This window comes from Gymnodraco acuticeps, unplaced genomic scaffold (assembly GCF_902827175.1).
Source record: "Gymnodraco acuticeps unplaced genomic scaffold, fGymAcu1.1, whole genome shotgun sequence".
Lineage (NCBI taxonomy): Eukaryota > Metazoa > Chordata > Actinopteri > Perciformes > Bathydraconidae > Gymnodraco > Gymnodraco acuticeps.
The window spans coordinates 17,689-39,863 of record NW_022990679.1 but is presented as its reverse complement, the minus strand read 5'-3'; the positions used below and the strand labels follow the sequence as shown (position 1 = coordinate 39,863).

General features: G+C 41.8%; 2 protein-coding genes and 1 long non-coding RNA gene across 3 annotated transcripts; 2 read left to right on the top strand and 1 right to left on the bottom strand.

Annotated features, from left to right (window-relative positions):
- Nucleotides 1–1,074: 1,074 nt before the first annotated feature.
- Nucleotides 1,075–5,058, bottom strand: LOC117555288 (microfibril-associated glycoprotein 4-like). The gene is made up of 7 exons (XM_034230139.1): nucleotides 4,901–5,058; nucleotides 4,289–4,441; nucleotides 3,975–4,013; nucleotides 1,912–2,008; nucleotides 1,670–1,829; nucleotides 1,603–1,608; nucleotides 1,075–1,506 (listed from the first exon to the last, which is right to left on the bottom strand). The coding sequence occupies exons 1-7, from the start codon at nucleotides 4,910–4,912 to the stop codon at nucleotides 1,251–1,253; spliced, it is 723 nt and encodes a 240-aa protein (XP_034086030.1). The 5' UTR covers nucleotides 4,913–5,058; the 3' UTR covers nucleotides 1,075–1,250.
- Nucleotides 5,059–14,878: 9,820 nt separating this feature from the next.
- On the top strand, nucleotides 14,879–16,065 carry LOC117555292. The gene is made up of 3 exons (XR_004570383.1): nucleotides 14,879–15,233; nucleotides 15,460–15,558; nucleotides 15,781–16,065. It is a non-coding gene; the product is annotated as an uncharacterized LOC117555292 (long non-coding RNA).
- Nucleotides 16,066–16,578: 513 nt separating this feature from the next.
- Nucleotides 16,579–18,487, top strand: LOC117555289. The gene is made up of 6 exons (XM_034230140.1): nucleotides 16,579–16,761; nucleotides 17,029–17,154; nucleotides 17,307–17,421; nucleotides 17,521–17,581; nucleotides 17,876–17,930; nucleotides 18,121–18,487. The coding sequence occupies exons 2-6, from the start codon at nucleotides 17,087–17,089 to the stop codon at nucleotides 18,485–18,487; spliced, it is 666 nt and encodes a 221-aa protein (XP_034086031.1). The 5' UTR covers nucleotides 16,579–16,761; nucleotides 17,029–17,086.
- The last annotated feature ends 3,688 nt before the right edge of the window (nucleotides 18,488–22,175 follow it).

Here is a 22,175-nt window from a genome sequence, read left to right as displayed (position 1 = left end):
TACTCCGCCACTTCAACCTGGACTTCCACTGCTATGCTGAAGACACTCAGATCTACCTCAGCACCAAATCCCTCCATAACCCACCCCTTACCTACATCGATTCCTGTCTGACAGCTATTACAACTTGGATGCAACATAACCTCCTCAAACTGAACAGCAACAAAACAGAACTCCTCCTAATCGGCTCCAAATCCACCCTCAGCAAGGTCACTAACATAACTCTCACCATCGATGGCACCATTGTTTCCCCCTCCAATCAGGCATGCCACCTTGATGTATTCTTTGACCCCACCCTCTCCCTCGAACCTCACATCCGCCAAACAGTCAAAACCGAATTTTTTCACCTCCTCAATATTGCAAAAATCCTACCCTCTCTCACCCGCCCCGCAGCCGAGCGACTAATCCATGCCTTCATTTCCTCCCGCCTTGACTACTGCAACTCACTTCTTTACGGCATCAGCACTACATCCCTCAACAGACTCCAACGGGTTCAAAATGCAGCTGCACCTCTCCTCACGCATACCAAACCATGGCATCACATCACCCCAGTCCTCAAAGACCTCCACTGGCTTCCTGTCTCCCATCGCATCAACTACAACATTCTGGTCCTCACCTACAAAGCACTCCACCATCTGGCCCCCCCTTATCTCACAAACCTTCTCACTCCTTATCAACCCCCACGGCCCCTCAGATCCACCGCAGCCGGACTCCTATCCATTCCCACATCCACACTCTGCAGCTTTGGGGACAGAGCCTTCTCAGTGGCAGCTCCTAGGCTCTGGAATTCCCTCCCCCAAGATCTCTGTGACTCTGAGTCCCTCACAGTCTTTCAGTCCCGCCTCAAAACACATCTTTTCAACTCTGTCTACCCATAAGCCCCCCCCTCTCAATCAACTTCCTCTTGACTGCCTTTTTATTTATTTATTTTATTTTACTATACTTACTTGTTTGCCTGTCCTTGTTTGTCTACCCTCCCTCATACTGTAAAGCGTCTTTGAGTTGTGAAAAGCGCAAGATAAATAAAATGCGTTATTATTATTATTATTATTATAATAACAGAGTGAAGACATCACATCAGCTTTATGCTTCTCATTTATTGTCAGGGTGCAGAAGATAGTGATTCACAACAAGATTCAGTTTGACTTTAAAACGTAGACATTATCCCACTGTGTGGATCTGTTTCCATCTTAAAGTGATGAGTGATTACATGTGATCGATATCAGCTGAGGACATGTTGCTGTCCTGCAGAACTACTGCACAGGACGGACCATCATGCTGATGGATTTCAGGGAGTAGTCGTGACCCTTCCAAGTGTACCAGCTCACTCCTATAGCAAAAATAGTGCCATCAGCCCCCCAAAGATAAACCCCGTTGGGATTTGTGTGGTGACAATTGGAGTACCAGAACCCCCCCAGGTGTGATCTGGCACAGTTATATTCATGGATGTCCTGGTCTTTGTCGAAGGTGGAGAACTTCTGTCTGTTATGATGATTCATGGAGTCTCCTGCAGAAACACAACAAGTGTATAATCAGAATATTATAATACAACTAACACAGGGATGAAGTATTGTTAAGTTCTGTGTTGGTCCCTGAAGGCAGCAGGCCCCTGGTCCAATGGGATTTCTCCATGTGATTTTGGAATATAGCAGAAAGTAATCTCCACATATTAACAACACTGAATCCAGACACATGCAAAGTGAACCCGGAGGCCTCGGGGTCCACGGAGAACGAGGAGTACCGAGCGAACACTTTGTTGCCTTCAAAGTCCTCCATGTCCACCAGCAGCTCGTACTTCTTCCTCAGAGTCAGGTGGGAGAGAGTGTCCAGACCTGCAGACAAACAGACACCATGAACGCTAGGAAACTGAGAGTTTGATCAAGTCAGGACCTCCGGTTCGTCTTCATCTCTCACCGAGCCAGTATTCTCCGACAGCGTTACCAAAGCCCGTCTTGTAGTGATCCCAGGGCCGGTAGAAGTTCACGGAGCCGTCCACCCTCCTCTGGAACACCTGGGGGAAATACTAAATCTCTCAGCAAATATAATGGACATTTCCAGTCCATGGAAAAAGAGCATAACAGAGTCTAACCAGCCTCTACGGGGAACAGGAGCCAACAGTAGATCTAAGGTGGAGCCTCTGGTTTCTCACTGCCATTCACTGAATGCATCCAGGAGCTAACCTGACTAGCATGGTTTAGCTAACACACTTCAAGTGTCCCAACGGTCTCTGGAGAGATTTATCAAACTGTAGATTTGATAGATTAGACTAAATACTTTACTTTGTTGATCCTGCACAAAGATACTGTACGTATTGTTGAGATCTTCATATTAGGTTGAATCATTCAAACGAAAGTTAGTTATAATCAAATATAGTCAATTATATTCTTGTATAACCCACAATGCAAATGTTTCATATGTTATGCTTTTCTATATTTACAGTATAAACAAAGTGGTTTGTTAAGTTGAGTGTAAGGCCTGTAATGGTTTATGGGTGTCACTGATAAGAGGAGAGGCAGTTTCTTCCCTCTTCCCTCACAGCAGTACACAGGGAGGGGGGCTCCTGACTTAAGGAGAAATACATTGAGGCCCCAAAAAGGAGGTTATGTCATAGACGAGAATAATATTTTGCAAGTCCTGCAGGGGTCATGTCCTTTTTAAACAAACATGGGCAGGTGTGTCTTATGCCATAGCCATAGAATATGTCTGGTTATGTCCAGTCCTGTACATCAGAGGCCATGCCCAGTTTCCACAAATATGGGTATGGAGGAGGGTCTTTAGGTTTCTATATCCTGTTGTTGAGCATAAAGACACTGGCAGAGAGAGAGCAAACGAGAGAGAGAGCAAACGAGAGAGAGAGAGAGAGAGAGAGAGAGAGAGAGAGAGAGAGAGAGAGAGAGAGAGAGAGAGAGAGAGAGAGAGAGAGAGAGAAAGGAGAGAGAGTTTTTTTTTTTTTTCTTCTCTCTCCTACTCTCTCTCTCTCATCCGCTCTCCTCTTCTCTCTGGCTCTCTCTCTCTCTCTCTCTCTCTCTCTCTGCGATCTCATCTCTCTCTCTCTCTTGTAATCGAGAGAGTAAGGTTCTCTCAGACTTGGTAAATATCTCTCAAATGTCTTGGTTGAATGCTGAGGGAATTTCTTTGTGAAATGAGTGGAATGATTAGATATCTGATGTGTTTGTGAATATTAGGCCCGACAGCTGTGAGGAATCTTCCTCAAAATTCATGCGGATAGGAATGGGTTTTTGAATGTTATTCCCGCCATCTGTCGGAAAACAAAGGTATGGAATTGATGTGAATTAATTTGGTGAATTAAAGTTAAATGTGCTTTTTATTATCACCGGTCTTTTACGAGGTAAGACCTCTAAATTCTATAAAAATCGCAACTGAATTGGGCACTTGAAGTTACAATTTATGGTAATCAATGTAAAACTGTGAATTAAAGTTTCATATTAGAACATGATCACAGCATGGTAGGTTTAGTATGATTATAATGTGGTAAAGAGAGAAGGTAAAAACCCTGTATTAGTTTGGACCTATTTTTCTTCAAATAAACTGATCCCACCTTTTGGACTGGGACAACTTCAAAGACATCTGCGCTCTCCTCTCCTGCTTCAAAGGTAAGACTGCACCCTGCCACTCACACTTAGGTAGGAACACACCTCATTTACTGATATCAAAATCCTTCAGGATCGCTCAAACAGATTTAGAGTCGTCTGAATTGAAACAGCAGTTAATTGAACCTGGTTCTTCAGGAGTTAGTAGAGGTGAGATCTTGCTGACCTTGGTGGATCTGAGCCAAGCAGTAAACTTACATAGACTCAATAACTTCGGTTAGGTCAGTTAGTAGGTCTGAGTCATTTCCCGGAATAAATGATCAGCTCCTCCCGACTCTAACAGTATATTTCATCTCTGCTGTCTGACCAGGTTTCAGTTCATAGATAACTGGGGGCCAGATTTAGCTTTTGAGTTGAGGTACTCACCGTCCACCGTCCGTCCAGTGAGTCCATGTCACAGTTCACCTACACACCTACACACACACACACACACACACACACACACACACACACACACACACACACACACACACACACACACACACACACCACACACACACACACACACACACACACACACACACACACACACACACACACACACACACACACACACACACACACCAACACACACACACACACACACACACACTCATTAACACACACACACACTCATTAACACATCCTATCCATTTGATCAGTGAGATATAGTGTTGGATGAAGTCTCTCAGAGGATGTACCTGGACAGCAGAGGTGGATCCGATTGGGTAGATGGTGTAAACTCCACTGGGTCGGGTGCTGCTGCTCTGGTTGTAGATGTCGCTGCAGTCCGTTGGGAGGACGAGAGACATGCCGCTGTCCAACAGCAGAGCCAGGAGGACGACTGAGACCAGCTGGACAGAGGACATGTTGTTCTGACTTGAATCTGAGAAATCCTAAGTAAAATATTGACCTCTGGGAAAAATCTGATTTCTGATTTTTCTTTTACTGAATCCTGAGAGAAATTTGAGTTTATCCTCATATTTGATCACACCATATGAAGAATATTATAATATATATAATATATATATATAGCAAGTATACAGAAGAGGATCAGGGCCACATGTAAAACATATTTTCACATCGGACCAAAAGTGATTCTTCTTTTCAAAAAGTCAAAGTTCAGACTTTAATCTCAGAACTAGAAAAAAACACTTTTGGTCAGATATAAAAAAGATATCACAATTATCCTCTTCTATACAATGAATACAAGGTTATAAAGTAAGTTCATCAACAACTGTACTTTAGGTCATTTAGCTGAATGCAGGACTTTGAATTATAACAGAGTATTTGAAATGTGAAATGGTCCTCACCTTCATGGTCATGTTTCTGCTGCAGTGATCTGAAGGAGGTCTCCCGCAGTGTGTCCACTCTGCCTTCCTGTCTCCTTTATGTTGCACACATCACTGATCAGCTGCTGTTTCTCTCCAATGAACTCCGGCCCAGAGGACGATGCCCTGAAGTCATCACCCTCGCACATTTGTCATATGTTTACAGAAAACGATATGTATGTGTCTGCGATCAGGAGTCGCAGCACCGCCCGACCCGTCCTGCAACACGGAGCCCTTTCTTAAACCATGCTAGATGTATGTGTGTGCATAAAGCTGAGCTATGCTCATAATATCACTGAACGTGGTTGTGATCAAATTGTTTACCGTGAGATCTACTGCATACTTTTGGCCATAATCTCGCAGCCCTACAAATGAACTGAGATTTCCACATTCAACTATTCTAAAACGCCAGACCAATACAAAGCATGTTTTGTGTATGTATAAATCATTTTAGATGGAAACTAATTCAAGTTTAATAATGCTACCCACCCCGAACCTCCACCCCACATATCACATCCCAACTTAACCCCTGCACGTCAGCACATGTTGGGGACAAGAGTCCATGGAAAGAGGCAGCCTTGTTAGCTTTTAACTGAATGGCCTTGGTTAAGGGGTATTTCAGGTAAAAGGCCGTGAGTTTCCCTCCACACTATTTCATAATGCTCTCAATGTTTCTCATGTTTTTAAAGTATTCTGTTGCACAACTTGTGTTGAAAGGTGCTTTGTAAATAAACATGCCTTGGAGCTTTGACAAAACAAACATGGAACATTTTCCTTGCTTTAAACTGCAGTTTTATTGGAGTCTGTTGAACTGAGAGGTGTTTCTAATGCTCTGTCCATCCTTATATGGTTTATACTGCATTAGAGAGTATTCAAGGTTATTAAAGAACATCTTTTCTTTTTTTTAAAGTATAATTTCACCATTCATCACGTTCGCAAACTGTGAAAACAGAAGTTATTTTTAAATATTAGTCTTAGAGTATATAATGTACGTAAGATTTAGAGTTTTTAGATTTGAAGAAAAAGTCAGAATTTTTTGTTTTTCTGAAAAAAGTAATACAATTCTTTTTGGTATTCTTTTTCTCTCCCGACGGAATTGCCTCTTTGCCTTTAAAGCTTAAAAGACGGAGAATTGTTGACACTTGTCGGGTCTGGTGTAAATATATTTCTATCGGGGGTTTCATAATTGGTGCACACAAAATGGCTCTATAGCGCCCCCTAACAAGCAGCGTTTGGTTGTGCTTTCACCAACAAGTCTGAAACTCGGTAGACATATGTAGCATGACGGGACGCACGAAAAGGTCAGCGCGAGGCATATCGTAAACTCTCGGAAGACGGACATCTTTTTTTGAATCTTCAACTTTTGCGCAGAAACTATTAACTCATACAGTTTTAATCCGATTGACTCCATTTTCAGCCAGTACCATCAGAAGACTTGGCGAAACAAAACGTATCAATTCGTTTTCGGCGATATCGATATGATCTTGCCGTGGAGTGGCGCTGAATAAATATCTCACGCCAAGAAACAGGAAGTTGCTGTCACTCGACCGTGTAGACTCGTAACATTACCAGATCTCCCATGGTTGATCAGAGTCTTGCCCTGAAGACAGCTGCATGACCAAAGTAACTCATCTACATAGCGCCCCCTGCTGGGACCAGGAAGTAACAACTTTTGGAATCAACGCTATAACTCGCCTCTACATGGTCAAAACCTTTCAAAACGTCACACAATCTGATAAGGACCATGCCCTGAATACATCGATAGCTGTTTTCAATCACAGGTCATTTTGTTGAATTTCTATGGATTTCTGAAATGTTGATTGTAGGCAGTGTTAAGATTTGGAGACTTGGACCGCATGGAAAGCACACAGAGGGTTGAAATGTCAGTTCTTAACAGGAGACTACATGTAGATGAGCTACGGTGAATGTGGTGCACATAGGTGACTTGAATTTCTATGAATTTCTGAAATATCTGAAGTAGATTGTGTTCTCTCTCTTCCTGCCTTCACTTGATTTGTGATCATTTCTGTTTGTGAACACACTGTAAAAAGTCTGGCAGCTGTGCTTCCAATCAATTACCGTCAAATTACAGTGAAATACCCTAATTTGAATAATTTGAAAAAAACGTAAATTCACAGTAAATATAATTTATTTCCTTTACAGAGAAACACTGTTATTTTACAGGTATCTTCCCTTATTTATTACGGACATCATTTAGAGTTTAGCATGTAAAAACTGTTATTTTACAGGTTTTTCCTAAATTATTCATTTCAAACGCTTTCAATATATTAACGCACTAAAAACTCAGCAGAGAGACACTGTTATTTCACAGAAGACCAAACACCTTCAATAAAGTGCTAACACTTGCTCAAGGTTGTAAAATAACAGTTTTATTTTGGAAGCAAGTGCTGTGTTGTGTTCTGATATGCTCCTGCCAATAGGGGGCGCCGTGTAACCAGAGTAACCTACAATGTGGAGAGAATAAGTGTATGCCCGGGAGTTGATGCTGTGGCGGAGAAAGAAGCATGGACAAGTGTAAAGAGCTTAGTACCCGTATCCTCTGTCCCTTGCTTCATTAATGTCTTTTTACTAATACACAACAAATTGGCGATGAGGATGGCCGTGGCTTCTACTCCTTTACCTCCCACCTTTCTTCAGTGTCCGGGAGAACCTACTATGCCATTTGGAACATGGCTAAAAATGTTTGAAAACTACCTGCTAGTGATCGACGTGGAAGGAGCCAAGTGGCCGGATACCCGTATACGTGCTACGCTGCTACACAGCGTCGGAACCGAAGCACAGAGGATTTTCTACACATTGACTAAAACGGGAACTACATACAACCATGCCGTGACTGCACTACGGACGCATTTCGTGCCGAAGGTAAACGTAATTGCGGAGAGACACAAGTTCCGCCAACGAGCCCAGAGACATGATGAAACAATTGCACAGTACGTCTCTGCGCTACGTGAAATTATCGTTTTGTGTGAATTTGGAAATGCAGAACAGGATATGCTGCGTGATCAGATTGTGGAAAAAGCCTACAGTGGACGCATACGTGAACGCTTGCTGCTAGAAGACAAACTGACACTGGATAAAGCCATTCAGATTGCAAATCAGGTGGAACCGGCGGCGCGCAACGTGGCCGAGTTCTCCAACAGTGAAGTGCCTGTGAGAGATATCAGGGCGCCAACATGGGAACAAAAACTTCCCGCTGCAAGTAAACAAAGGAAAGGTGAGAGAAAGTCTGAGCAAGCACGACGATGTTACAGATGTGATTCAGATCAACATATTCCACACAATGCCCTGCTACAAACTAAATATGCAAATCCTGTGGAAAAACTGGGCATTTTGCCAAAGTGTGTCGTTCAGAATAACACATCCTCACTCCCAGGTGTTGACGTTATGTCAAGTCCTGTGTCGGTTTTTTCCAACGCAAGGGGGGGGCCTTAGCGTCCATTTTCAACGCAAGAGGGGGCCCTTAGCGTCCATTTTCAGCTTTCCGGGATGTCCATATGCTTCTATGGACGCTCATGGAAGCACGGCATTCGTTTGTGTCGACTGCCCTTAAAGGCAATGTGAGCATCCATTCTCATTGGATAACGGATAATTGTACACCCGGAAGTAAGTATTCCTCTTACTGTGGATTTATTTTACAGTGATATCTGCACTACTCATCGACTAAAAAACACCAGATTATCCTTGTTAATTACACAACATTGATTGGTTTAAATTGTGTGCAATGCTTTTGTATTTTTCCCCTTCGATTCGGAGAAACAAATATGTTTTCGGAGTAAAGGATGGCAGAAGACACTACACTACCCATAATCCCCAGCTATCATTTGGACTACACCATGTGCTCTGTTTGACATCACGTGATCTTCAAATTTCTCCCTGCAGAAAAATAAAACATGGCCGAACTTCGTTTTATTCTCGGTGGAAAATGCCTATTTTAAAGTTAGTTTGGCCATTAAAATGCTTTTTGATGTCATTTGATGCGAGAAATATGAGTTGTTATTTCAGATTATGTGTGCAGTGGATGTACATGATCTTTAGTTTGCTAGTCATTACGAAGATTACTTCAGGAAATTGCGTCCATAACGTTTTCATTGTTACCAAGGTGGTTGCTAGGGACGCTGCTATCGATATTATTTCTGTTATGTTGTGTAACTGTTTAATGGTGTTATCTTTATTGCTACCCCCTTCCCCGTCAATGTATAGTGTTGGTCCACAGCGCAAACATATTAGTTTAACAAAATCCGCATCTAAAGATAGCCTACGTTATTTTCCCCTGTGCAATTCCAGTCTCACATCTCACATCACATCGTCATTAACAAATAACGGAAACAGACCGAAAACATTAAAAAAATTAAAATAATACTTTATTCCGAGTGTGCTTGCTTTTCTCTTTGGAAGTCATCACATAACGGCATTGTAATACACGGTTCGGCTGCATTAAATATTACATATCTGCCGTAGTTCTGTATTTATAGAGCCCTGATGAGAAGACTTCTAGACAAACATGAGGAACTGAAAACGTGACGTGGATCATAAATATATCAGCCATTAAACAACATCTTACATTTCTTTTCACACAATACGTCTCCTTGCAGTATCAACACTAATTCGGCTGACTTTTATATTTGATCCAATTGGTAGATAGGCTGTATTTACACCATAAAGGTGCACAGCTGATATAAAGGGACACCTAGTGGTTAAAGCATGTTATTGAATTTCATTATTTTTATTATTAGATATTAATAGGATCCCTATAAAGTATATTCATTACTCGTTATTCTCTACTAATAGTTAACTAAAGACTGTATATAATGACTATTTTGCACATCCCTTTCAAGATTTCAAGATTTTCTAAGGTTTATTGACATATCATATAGGCCTACACAACTATGGTGTAGTTCTGCATTGAATGAAAAACTTGGGTCGCAGGTTCCTCAATAGTGCATTACAAGACATCTATCAATATTTGTGCATACCTCCAGCAATGTTAACTATGTTGAAGCACTTATTTTAACTGATATTATACATAATGTATTATACTCTTATAAGATGTATGTAGATATTTCATCTCCGGCCTTGTCAGGTATTGAACAATCAATAAATAAAGAACACAGAATTGTTGAATATAAAACACAGAATTTGTGTGATTATACTAAATGATTTACAAATAAACACCACTGCATATTTAACTGTTACACATGCTGATGTAACGCAAATGTTCCAACTTGGGATCAATAAAGTATATCTTATCTTAAGCTGATCGATGGCTACTGCCATATTTGCAAAATGTGTCTCTGAACCTTGACAAGTGCATGTTTCAGGCTTATCAATTAATGTAATGTTATCAATTAACAACAGGGGTCACAGACATAAGACCAGCTGTTAAATAAAGCTCTTCTGACCTTAGCTGGCATGTGTGTATATATTAATGCTGCCCATTATGGCCACAAGCAATTTTCACCCATTTATTAATTATATGTTTTAAATGTGAGTGTTTCCTATCCCCTAAACCTCCAGGGATGTACACAGTTTTGTACACCCGTTCAAATCCAGTTTTGTACAGTCTGCGTGGTTCCATCCCATTTCAAGTGCTGTTCGAGGCTCGGCGTAACCCTCGGAGCACACTCTCCAATCACAGAGCTTGAGGACTATCACGGGGTTTGTCAAACAGAGCACATGGTGTAGTCCAAACGATAGCTGGGGATTCTGGGTAGTGTAGTGTCTTCTGCCATCCTTTACTCCGAAAAAACATTTGTTTCTCCGAATCGAAGGGGAAAAATACAAAAGCATTGCACACAATTTAAACCAATCAATGTTGTGTAATTATCAAGGATAATCTGGTGTTTTTTAGTCGATGAGTAGTGCAGATATCACTGTAAAATCAATCCACAGTAAGGGGAATACTTACTTCCGGGTGTACAATTCTCCGTTATCCAATGAGAATGGACGCTCACATTGCCTTTAAGGGCAGCCGACACAAACAAATGCCGTGCTTCCATGAGCGTCCATAGAAGCATTTGGACATCCCGGAAAGCTGAAAATGGACGCTAAGGGCCCCCCCCTTGCGTTGAAAATGGACGCTAAGGCCCCCCCCCTTGCATTGAAAATGGATGCTAAGGCGCCCCCCCCCTTGCGTTGAAAATGGACGCTAAGGCCCCCCCCCTTGCGTTGAAAATGGACGCTAAGGCCCCCCCCTTGCGTTGGAAAAAGCCGACACGGGACTTGACATAACGTCAACATAGGCCGACCTGGGAGTGAGGATGTGTTGTTCAGAACAAAAACGTGAAGTGAGGGAGGTCGTTATTCAAGAACTGACTGTTTTATTGCTGAATAATACTGCCCCAAAAGAGAAGAAAATAATGTGCACTGTAGATTTGGGACTTTCTCCTGCTAACCAGTCATTTGAGATGATAGTAGATACTGGTCCTTCAGTGTCACTGCTGCCTGCTCATGTGTACGAGACCTACTTCAGTCACATACCACTGAAACCTACAAAGGTTCCTCTAGTCCAGGGGTCGGCAACAGGCGGACCGCGGTCCGGATCCGGACCCAGACGCCGACCTATACGGACCCGGAGCTATAATCAATACATTAATAGGGGATTTTTCGGCGCCTCCCGCTTTTTTAACGCTGATTTGGGTGACTTGTGTAATTTGTGGAGAACTGAAGAGTTTTCGTTTTGGGGGTGGGAGTCAGTCCGACTGGCGGACAACTTCTCACTTCAAAAAAGAAGAAGAAATCTAGACCGCAAAAATAATTAAACAAGCGAGTACCTGTTTTTCCTGGCCAAGGACAGGTTCCATGAACACAACACGAGCGTAACGTGTCTTCACGTGGTATATGTCTCGTCTGAAAGGAGTGCTGACAGAGAGCACCGGACCGCCGCTCCAGCCCTTAAAATATTGCAATACCCATAAGGAGCCGTACACATGCCGCAGTGTTTGCGTGGCTGTGTCTTTAGTTGTAAGCACAGTGGCGATCTGTTGTTATTAGCATCTGGTTAGCTAGCTATGCTAACGAATTTAAAGAGCTTTTCTCAACCTGATCTCACCAGAATGCGTGACTCCACTACGCAACCTTAACACCGCATTGCGTGGTGGAGTCACGCATTCTGCTACATGTACGTGTCGGCACCACGCAAAAAAAAACAATGTAAAGTGAATGAGGCTCTTTTGTCGTGGTCCACACACGCATTTCTACAACGTCCCGCAGTGAGCTTTTATTCTATAAAACGTTTTTTAAATCTACTTTATAGCTTGTAGTAACTCACAGGAGGCTTCTTTTCTTTTATTTGTATTCATAATCATTTGTATTTTTCGTCAGAATGTATTATGGTGCATTATTTATCAATTTCTGTTCTCAAAAAACAGTGCATTGTGTGTAATATAACTGTGATTTTTATTAAATTACTTAGTTTTTAAGGAAGGCCAGAGCTTCAGCTGTGTCCAATAGATTGTTCCCTTTAGTTTACGTTATTTAAAAGACAATGATATTCCTATTTGATCAATAAAGGGGTATTGAAGGCCAATATTAGTCATTTAAAACATATACAATGATGATAATGATGGTGAAAACCACTCCCCCCACTGGCTACTAACTGTATTTGAAATGCTTTTTGTTTAATAGTAATAATAATCATTTTTATTATAACAACAATAAACCAGAAGAAGATTCCGTAGTTACCCCGGCAACGTTACGTCGCGCTTTACGGCAACGTGACGTAGCCACGTTACCCACAATCACCTCACTTTCATTAATTTCATCCGATTTAATCTGACAACGGACAACAGTAAGTATCTAAAATCAAGGGGAGTTTATTTCTTTAAAACACGAAATAATATTGCTTTTATTTATTCCACTGTAGCGCAGTCTCTATAGCGTTTCATTCCTGGGTATTAGTTTGAGTTTTGGAGTGTGTTTAGCTTTTACAATAGGCCAACTAGCGGCCACGTTCAGCTAGCCTCCGGCCTTCCGGTCAACGTTTTGAGCTGGATAGCATTTATAGTTTAGCTAAATTACATTAGCTGTCCCCGGCACAGTTGGACAGTGGAGGTGCGTGCTAGAAACATATGTTTACATTTATGTATTTGCACATGTGTTGTAAAGACAGTGTTCAACACAGTTGTAATAGCTGCTAATGCATCGGCTATGGAGTGGAACTAAAATGTGGAACTGGAGTTTCCCAGAGGATTTGACTGGCCACCCAATGTCCCACTCTGAATCAGAAACACTTCATTGATCTCCGGGGGAGATTGGGATTGTTACATTGTAGAATTTAAATATATAGTAGAAGATATAAGAGAAACAAGTGCATAATATAACAATATGCACAGTATAAATGCATAATGTATGCCAGAGTAATGCTCAGATGAATTATTATTGCATATAGAGTAATGCACAGATCAATTATTATTGCATAGAGTATTACACAGATGTTACTGTTATTCTAAATAATCCTAATCATGTTTTTCTGTTTTACAGCTTCATTACAACACTTAATATCACCAACACACACACACACACACACACACACACACACACACACACACACACACACACACACACACACACACACACCACACACACACACACACACACACACACACACACACACACACATATAAAACCAACGGCACTTTTAAGAGCCACTCTTTCTCTCACTGTCTCTCTTTCTATCACTCTCTCACTTTCTCTTTCTATCACTCTCCTGTCTTTCTCTCACTCTTCATGTTGTGTATTGTTTGTATTATTTGTATGCCATGTCCCTCAACCCTGAAGTGAGGGTCTTTGAGGATCGCAATGAGGCCACGGTGCACATGCCATCATTGATTAGCGAGGCTCATCTCCTGGAGGCCAGGGTGAGGCTTTTCATGATAAGCAAATACCCAAGTCTGTAATATAATCATTGCTATTGCTTTTTATTGATGTCATGTAAAGGGACAGTTAGTCCTTTTTATGCAACCGTTAAATAATTGCTCAAATATAAGTGCTGCTGTCTTATGTTGTATTACAACTTTGTTGTTGATCTCAACCTCTGAAAAAAGATAGACTGCCATGGCCACGGAAACCCCTGCTCCCTGCGGAGAAGAACAAGCAGGAAGAGACCTCTTTCTAATCCAGTGGTCACGCAGACGTGAGAGACAACGGGAAACACAACGCCCCGCATCAGGTTAGTTCTTTACTATATCATGATTTCTAAGAATAAAGATCATTCATAACAAAGTTATCTTGGAGTACACAGAATGAAATTATGTCATTTAAAGATACCTCTTGACAAATCTGTTGCAATGTTTAAAACATTTCCAAATGAAATGAAGATATTTGAAGAGCCTGTGATGAGAATCCTTGCCTGTGTTGTATTTTTAAATGTGTTCCTCCATTTGGATAAAAGTATGCCAAATGTAAATGGTCATTGTGATGCTGTGGTAATAAGTTCTTAGTTTCATTACCTACAGTCCTTACAGAGCATTTTCATATTACAATGAATTGGTGTCCTTTTAGATTGATTGAAGGGTTAAGCAAAAAGGAAGTCTCTGCAGCTTCACAAGCCAGAAGAGACGATCCTGTGCACGAGGAAGGCCTTCAGCTAGAACATCAAGAGTTTGGTAGTCTTGGTGAGTATATTGATTATAACAGCAGTTGACTGGCACTACAGTTTTCCCCAATGTTTCCATTTTTATACTCATCTAGTTAATCATAATAAAGTATTGAGTATTGACTGTTTCATGACAAGTGAATGCATATTTGGTATAAGTATCACTTGCTAATATTGCTTTGGATGCATATGATTCATAGCATGTTGCTATTATTAGTCCGCATATCTTTTTCCAACTCAAAAGTGGTTCAGTATACTACCTTAATATCCATCATACCAGTTTTAGGGTGGCGGCTTAACAGCTGTTTTATTGTTTAGAAACTCATCTCCAAGAGTTAAGGGACGCCCTAACTGCAGTCCAGGTTCCGGAGGCAACAGACGGACCGGTTTCTGCCTGGGCACAAAGGCAGCTTCTCACAGATGGGAGAATGAAAACGGCTAGGCCAATGCTTTTTAATGCAAAACTCTCAGCTGAGAGAATAGCCATTCAGAAGTGCCACAGATGCTGTGCAGAAGAAGCGGCTATGAGGTGCCTGGACTGTGTTCCACATGGAGTTCCTCTGTGCAACCTGTGACATGGAGGCCCACAAGAGGAATATCTTCCATGACAGAGAGGCTGTGTTCAATGGATTTCTGGAGCCCATCCCCCGACAACTGCTGTGGTGGTGGATGAAAATGGCCAGCCTCAGTTTTGTGAACAAAGTATGTAAAGGTTAACATTACATTACAATGTCCCATTATAATGTAGTTCCCAAAATGAAGTGCGAATGGGAAGTGTACATAGCTGATTGAAAAAAGTATGATTGGTTTTGACTAGGGCTGCAAGATATGTGGAAGTTATGCAACATTTTATTGAATATCTTTATAATCTGGAGAATTAAGGAAAAACTGTAAATACACCCTTCCTAATTTATTTTCTATATTGCAGTATGTCAACTGCCTGTTCCTACTCCAAGGTCAATCTGTGAATGCTCTGATGACGTCACAGTGACTCCTTGGAAGCATATTTCTGTGGTCACCATCAACGGTATGTTGTTCTGAAAGCCCTTCTTTTTGTACAAGTAGTATTGTACGGCAGAGTTTTACCACTTTGTGCAATGCAAAGATTTGTATCACCTGGTCATTTCCAGACAACACCCAAATGCCATGTAAATAGCTAATATATCATATATGCACATCTATGTATAAAATCCAATATTTTAAGGCAAACTCACAGTTTAATTACCGAAATACCTTTATTTGTTCACAGGACGATACAATGTCTGCTTGCATCGGAAATCCTGTCCATCCTGCTCTGCAGAATGGACTCCTGAGGTTAAAGACCTGCTTTTGTATCGGTACTGGCCAGCTAGCACCAGCTGCCAGACGCTTTACAAATATGATGTGTTCACCTCATTGGAGCACATGAAGGTGACAGCACCAGCCGTGTCCAGGCAGGCATTTCTGAAAATGTTGGAGCACAGATCTGTTCAAGCTGGACGGGTAAATCTGAATCACACGGAAACATACAAAAAACAATATCATATTACTGTATACCATATCATAAATTGTTGGCATTGCTTTCAAAACAAATACTAATCCACTTTTTAAAAATCAATATACAGACAGGTATTATCTGTGCTGATACATTTCAGCGAAGCTTCTTCGAGTTTAGCTTCTGTCAGTACAAACAAGAGGATATGTGCCAGGTCCATCACTTGGTTTGTCCAGCATGTTCTCCAGACATGTGGGCTGTCTGCTGGGATGGAAACCGCAAGCATTACCGCTTTTCCAAGTCAAAAGGGTATGTATAGGTATTAATGAAAATGATAAAGAACACACCGCTAATACAAATAGTAGCCCTTGGGGTTGTGTTTGAGTAGCCATAACAGACATTAAAACAAATCATAGTAATGTAGTGCTTTGTGAGTTTTATTATTGACTTGTATGTTAACTTATCATGGACAGGACTGAGGAGCCGACAATCTATGAGGGCTTGTTCCTGGCCAAGGACGAGGAAGTCGCAACATTTGTTGACCTTGTCAGAGGCAACATGAAAAGTGTACGTTTTTGTTCTTATTATGATAGTTGCAGTTACACCTGTGGTGTTCTCTTTTATATATGTCAAAACTTGTGTGTAATAAACTGACTTTATAGGGAAATGACAGTGCCGTCTGTGGTACTGCCAAATTCACCGCTGGCAGAGAGATGTGAAAAAGGTCTGGTGCCCAGATAGACGAGCAGTTTGCAGGTCTGTATTTGTAAGTGTGTCTGTGTGTGTATATGTGTTTGCTTCTTGAGTCTGGTCTCATTATTTCAGTTTTAATAGCAATCCAAGTCTAAGTCTTTGTAAGAATTGGAAGCATTAAACACTTTTGATTGTGGAGCGGAATTGATCCATCCTTTGTAGCATCCAAGTGATATTTGTTGTTAGAGCCACCTAGATGACAGAGTGCTTAAGCCAGGCCTTGCTGTGTCAGTTTATTATTAACAACTAGATTTTCTTCTGATTAATCAGACATGGGTTTCTCTTACGAGGACTGAACCACTTCCGTGGAGAAATATACGCGTACCCAATGTTTCTCCAAAAAGAGATGTCCAAGAAGGCAAATGTTGACTTCTTCTGTATGGATGTAACATGCAGGTAATCCTCACTGTCATATTGCACATCCACAACAATGTTTAAAATGGCCTATGCCTCAGCAGTCATTTTAGATGATATTGATATTGTTGTCATGTCAATTAAAAGTGTATCTTTGTAACACTCAATCACAAAATGCTGCTCCTGCTTCTTAGGTACTGGCCATACCTTCATAAAATAGCCGAGGGATTACCAGAGCTTCTGCCGTTGACAGAAATGAGGCCATTTCTTAGCGTGATGCATGCTAAAGCCCATACAGCAACATGCGAGGTACATAACATCTTTAATGCAAAGGATAATGTTGTGCATGGCATGCCTTATTGGATATCAAACACGTTGCTATATAACACTATTTGCGCTGTGTTGCAGGTGAGAGGGTGGCAGAAGTCAGGACGGGGCAGGAAACACAGTGGGAGAGGAAGTAGAGCAGGTATGTTATTAATGGCATTATTATAACTGTATGGATACAAGAGGTCTTAATAGAAAGCAGTACAAATATGTATGTGTCATCTCAGTGACAAGCCTGTTGATTAGTTTAAAGCATATCCTTTATGTCTGAGTTCAAATGAAAGATAGGCAGCTCATATGTTCAGCAACAATAAATGCATGCACATTGTAGGAAGTCAGTACACAAGTTTTCTCTTAAACCATCCAGTTCAAGATCTATGATGTGTAGGTAATATTGTTATGTAATGGTGACCATTCATTGTAACATTCATTATAGGTGAACAGCTTTCTCTCCAGGGCAGCTCTGGTCACAAAATACATGACAAAATCAGGTTGGTATTAACACTACACACTGTGAGAAGTATTTTACAGAGAGTTCCCTCCGTAAAAACATTATTGGTGTATTACCAGTTCAACAACCTTTTAACGATTGGGTTTAGTCTGTCAGGTTTCTCACTCAGTACTGCCTTTTTGATGTGAATACTTACTTTTTGTTTGTGGATATATTGTTGTGTTTTTTAGGAAGAGGGAACCTGCTTACTCAACAGGCCATGGGATGGAACAGAAGGAAGAGGGAACCTGCTTACTCAACAGGCCATGGGATGGAACAGAAGGAAGAGGGAACCTGCTTACTCAACAGGCCATGGGATGGAACAGAAGGAAGAGGGAACCTGCTCACTCAACAGGCCATGGGATGGAACAGAAGGAAGAGGGAACCTGCTCACTCAACAGGCCACGGGATGGAACAGAAGGAAGAGGGAACCTGCTCACTCAACAGGCCATGGGATGGAACAGAAGGAAGAGGGAACCTGATCACTCAACAGGCCATGGGATGGAACATAAGGAAGAGGGAACCTGCTCACTCAACAGGCCATGGGATGGAACATAAGGAAGAGGGAACATGCTCACTCAACAGGCCATGGGATGGAACATAAGGAAGAGGGAACCTGCTCACTCAACAGGCCATGGGATGGAACAGAAGGAAGAGGGAACATGCTCACTCAACAGGCCACGGGATGGAACAGAAGGAAGAGGGAACATGCTCACTCAACAGGCCATGGGATGGAACAGAAGGAAGAGGGAACATGCTCACTCAACAGGCCATGGGATGGAACAGAAGGAAGAGGGAACATGCTCACTCAACAGGCCATGGGATGGAACAGAAGGAAGAGGGAACATGCTCACTCAACAGGCCATGGGATGGAACAGAAGGAAGAGGGAACATGCTCACTCAACAGGCCATGGGATGGAACAGAAGGAAGAGGGGAACCTGCTCACTCAACAGGCCATGGGATGGAACAGAAGGAAGAGGGAACATGCTCACTCAACAGGCCATGGATGGAACAGAAGGAAGAGGGAACATGCTCACTCAACAGGCCATGGGATGGAACAGAAGGAAGAGGGAACCTGCTCACTCAACAGGCCATGGGATGGAACAGAAGGAAGAGGGAACATGCTCACCCAACAGGCCATGGGATGGAACAGAAGGAAGAGGGAACCTGCTCACTCAACAGGCCATGGGATGGAACAGAAGGAAGAGGGAACCTGCTCACTCAACAGGCCATGGGATGGAACAGAAGGAAGAGGGAACATGCTCACTCAACAGGCCATGGGATGGAACAGAAGGAAGAGGGAACATGCTCACTCAACAGGCCATGGGATGGAACAGAAGGAAGAGGGAACCTGCTTACTCAACAGATCACGGGATGGAACAGAAGGAAGAGGGAACATGCTCACTCAACAGGCCATGGGATGGAACAGAAGGAAGAGGGAACCTGCTCACTCAACAGGCCATGGGATGGAACAGAAGGAAGAGGGAACCTGCTTACTCAACAGACCACGGGATGGAACAGAAGGAAGAGGGACAACCTTCATCAAGTTTTAGCACACAGATATGTCAAAGTAAGGGCAAATTACAATTGTCTTCTCATCTGACATTACATATGAAGGATGTCTGCAATGTAACCTCATGGCTATATACATGATGTTCTCCCTTATCCACACTTCCTCTTGCAAGTCAGATGGTGTCATGGAATGTTTCAACTGTTCTTCTGAAGGTCTTGTCCTGAAAACTGGTGTTCTTTGCATTATGGTGTTGCATGGCGCTTTTGCTCTGACATTTTCTTTCTTTGTAAAGATCACAGAGAGGGCAAAGGTGGAAGCTTCAGCGACTTCAAAAAGGAGCACAACCTTGATCAGGAGACCATACAGCAGTGGGTGTATGATGTCAGGCAATGGGCAAGACATACCACAGGTTTTCCATATATACATCTGTTAATTACTGTAAGTTTAGACATACAATATAAGTTGGCTATATGTTGAAACTGAGACTGTCACTGATTGTATCTCTTCTCCAATTGTTTTATTGCAACTATTTAGAGAGTTTACGCCCCAGGGTGTACTGAAGGACTGAGGGTGGATATTGAGAACATCACCGGCACTCTTTTGCGCAGGAAGCAAGATCTGTATCGTCAGCATGGTTTGTTGTCAAACGTAGTTTGAAATTACACTTCAAAAACAACAAAAACATTCTGGCACCATGACACAGTTTTGTTTCCGTTTCACTTTGCAGACAACAACCAGGCAAGGCCAAGAAAGAGGAAGAGAATGAGAGAGCTGAAGAAGAAGCTTCGCGAAAAAGTTGTGCAATACAACACCGGAGTGCAGGAAGAACAGATTGACGAGGAGTTGGCTTGCAGTCTGACAGAGGGCTACATCCTACCATGGGAGAGGGCATGCAAATGGTGGGGGAATTGCTAGTTTGGCTTGTGTTTTTTTAGTCCATACCAAAATATGACAGTTTATCGTGGGCAGAAAAGCAATGTGATACCTGCAAATATATAATATGTGTTATTAGTTTACATTATAGAGAACCAATGCTATCGCTACAAAGATTTGTGTCTCAGAAATGAAAATCATTCTGTAATAATATCATTTATGAATAAATATTCCTTGTCCACTACTCCATTCCTTTCCTCAACCTAAAGGCAACACCTTCAGGTTGAAGAGGTCTGTCTTGAGCAGGTAATGCTGGTCAGACGTTTGGAGGAGGAGCAGAGCATCCTGGTGAGAGAGATGTCGCAGCACATCATGTTCCTTCTGAAGAAGTGCAAGAAAGTGGAAGCACTGAGGAGACAGACTTTGGAGGGCATCACAAACCAGCAGTATGTCTGAGATCTTAACATTTGAATATTTTCATCCACTTTTCAACCACATTGCATGTGTTGAACACATAAGTAGAACACATCTGTCACTGTGTCAGGCCGAAGATGAAATAGTAAATTACTGAAACTATTCATCATCAAGATCATAATCGATTATTTTCTGTCTATTGACTAATTGTCAAGCACTATATCAAACATTAATCAACATATCCCATTTGGCACCCAATATATACTAACATCCTTCAGTTTGAGATGGATTCACCTACTTTGTAGTGTTTTTACATATGCAGCATTGTACAATGCAAAGAGATTTACAATTGTCATGGTTTGTTTACATTGAGCCCTTTTTCTGTGTGGTTATTCCTATATATCCTTTCGGTGACCTGACAGAGGATGCTGCACATGGGCTCAAGAGTGTCCTCAGTCGGAGGTGGCACTTCCTCCAAAGCCAACACAAACAGGCTGTACATGCGTACAGCGGTGTAGCCGCTTTGGAATGCCATGATCTTCAATTACAGCAGGACATTGAGGAGTCGGATGACAATGACTACACTAGCCCTGAGTCTGAGGAAGAAGACCTGTAAAGGTTTCTGCCAAGCAACACAGAGGCACTGGAGAGCTCTTTCACAAGGGAGGTGTCACGTCCACACGCTGGCGCACGCCATAATAAAGGCCTACAAAATAAAGACATTTTAAAACACTATATATGAGAACAATATGAAACTATGCACTTGTTTCGCCCGACTGAGTTCATAATAATGTGAAAATGTGTTTATATTTTGTACTTCCGTTTATTTAAAGCGCTTTGACTTGCTGATGTGTATGGAAATAAATTGCCTTGCCTTTATATTAAACTGCCTCTTATTACTCAAACAAGTGCTATACAGTGGTTGTTTTCTTGTCACTGCATTTTGTCATTCGTTGATTATGAACTATTTACAAGGTGACTAAACATTGAAAGACAGAAGTTTTCATCACAGTGAATACATTGTAAATACATACAATACAATAACATAATTCTTTATTAGTAACGTGCATAATGCAGGGTAAATACCAACACATTCTCACTCCCAACTCGTACTTCTAATTTTGTATTATTTTCTAAACCACACACTGTTATTTACTCAACAATAACACACAATTATTCTTGTGTTTATTTGTTTGATTGTATAATGTCGGACTTTTGGAGTCCGAAGGTCGGAGCAGCTCATAGTAGTTGCTTTAGAGAATTTTACACCCGGAAGTAAGTATTCTCTCTTCTTTGCTTGACAAACCCCGTGATAGTCCTCAAGCTCTGTGATTGGATATTGGAGTGGCAGTGCGCAGAGCGTCCAACAGCACTTTGAAATGGAATGGAACCACGACAGACTGTCCAACACTGGAGTCGGACGGGTCCACCCCCTCCCCCACCCC

Bases quoted from the DNA above. Each gene is read 5' to 3' on its own strand.
- LOC117555288 (XM_034230139.1), bottom strand. The intron at 2,009-3,974 runs GTGAGTACCTCA...TATTTCCCCCAG, and splicing joins CACTGGACGGACGGTGGACG to GTGTTCCAGAGGAGGGTGGA. The intron at 1,830-1,911 runs GTGAGAGATGAA...GTTTGTCTGCAG, and splicing joins TGTCGGAGAATACTGGCTCG to GTCTGGACACTCTCTCCCAC.
- LOC117555289 (XM_034230140.1), top strand. From the start codon at position 17,087: ATGTTTCTCCAAAAAGAGATGTCCAAGAAGGCAAATGTTGACTTCTTC. The intron at 17,155-17,306 runs GTAATCCTCACT...CCTGCTTCTTAG, and splicing joins TGTATGGATGTAACATGCAG to GTACTGGCCATACCTTCATA. The intron at 17,422-17,520 runs GTACATAACATC...GCTGTGTTGCAG, and splicing joins CCCATACAGCAACATGCGAG to GTGAGAGGGTGGCAGAAGTC.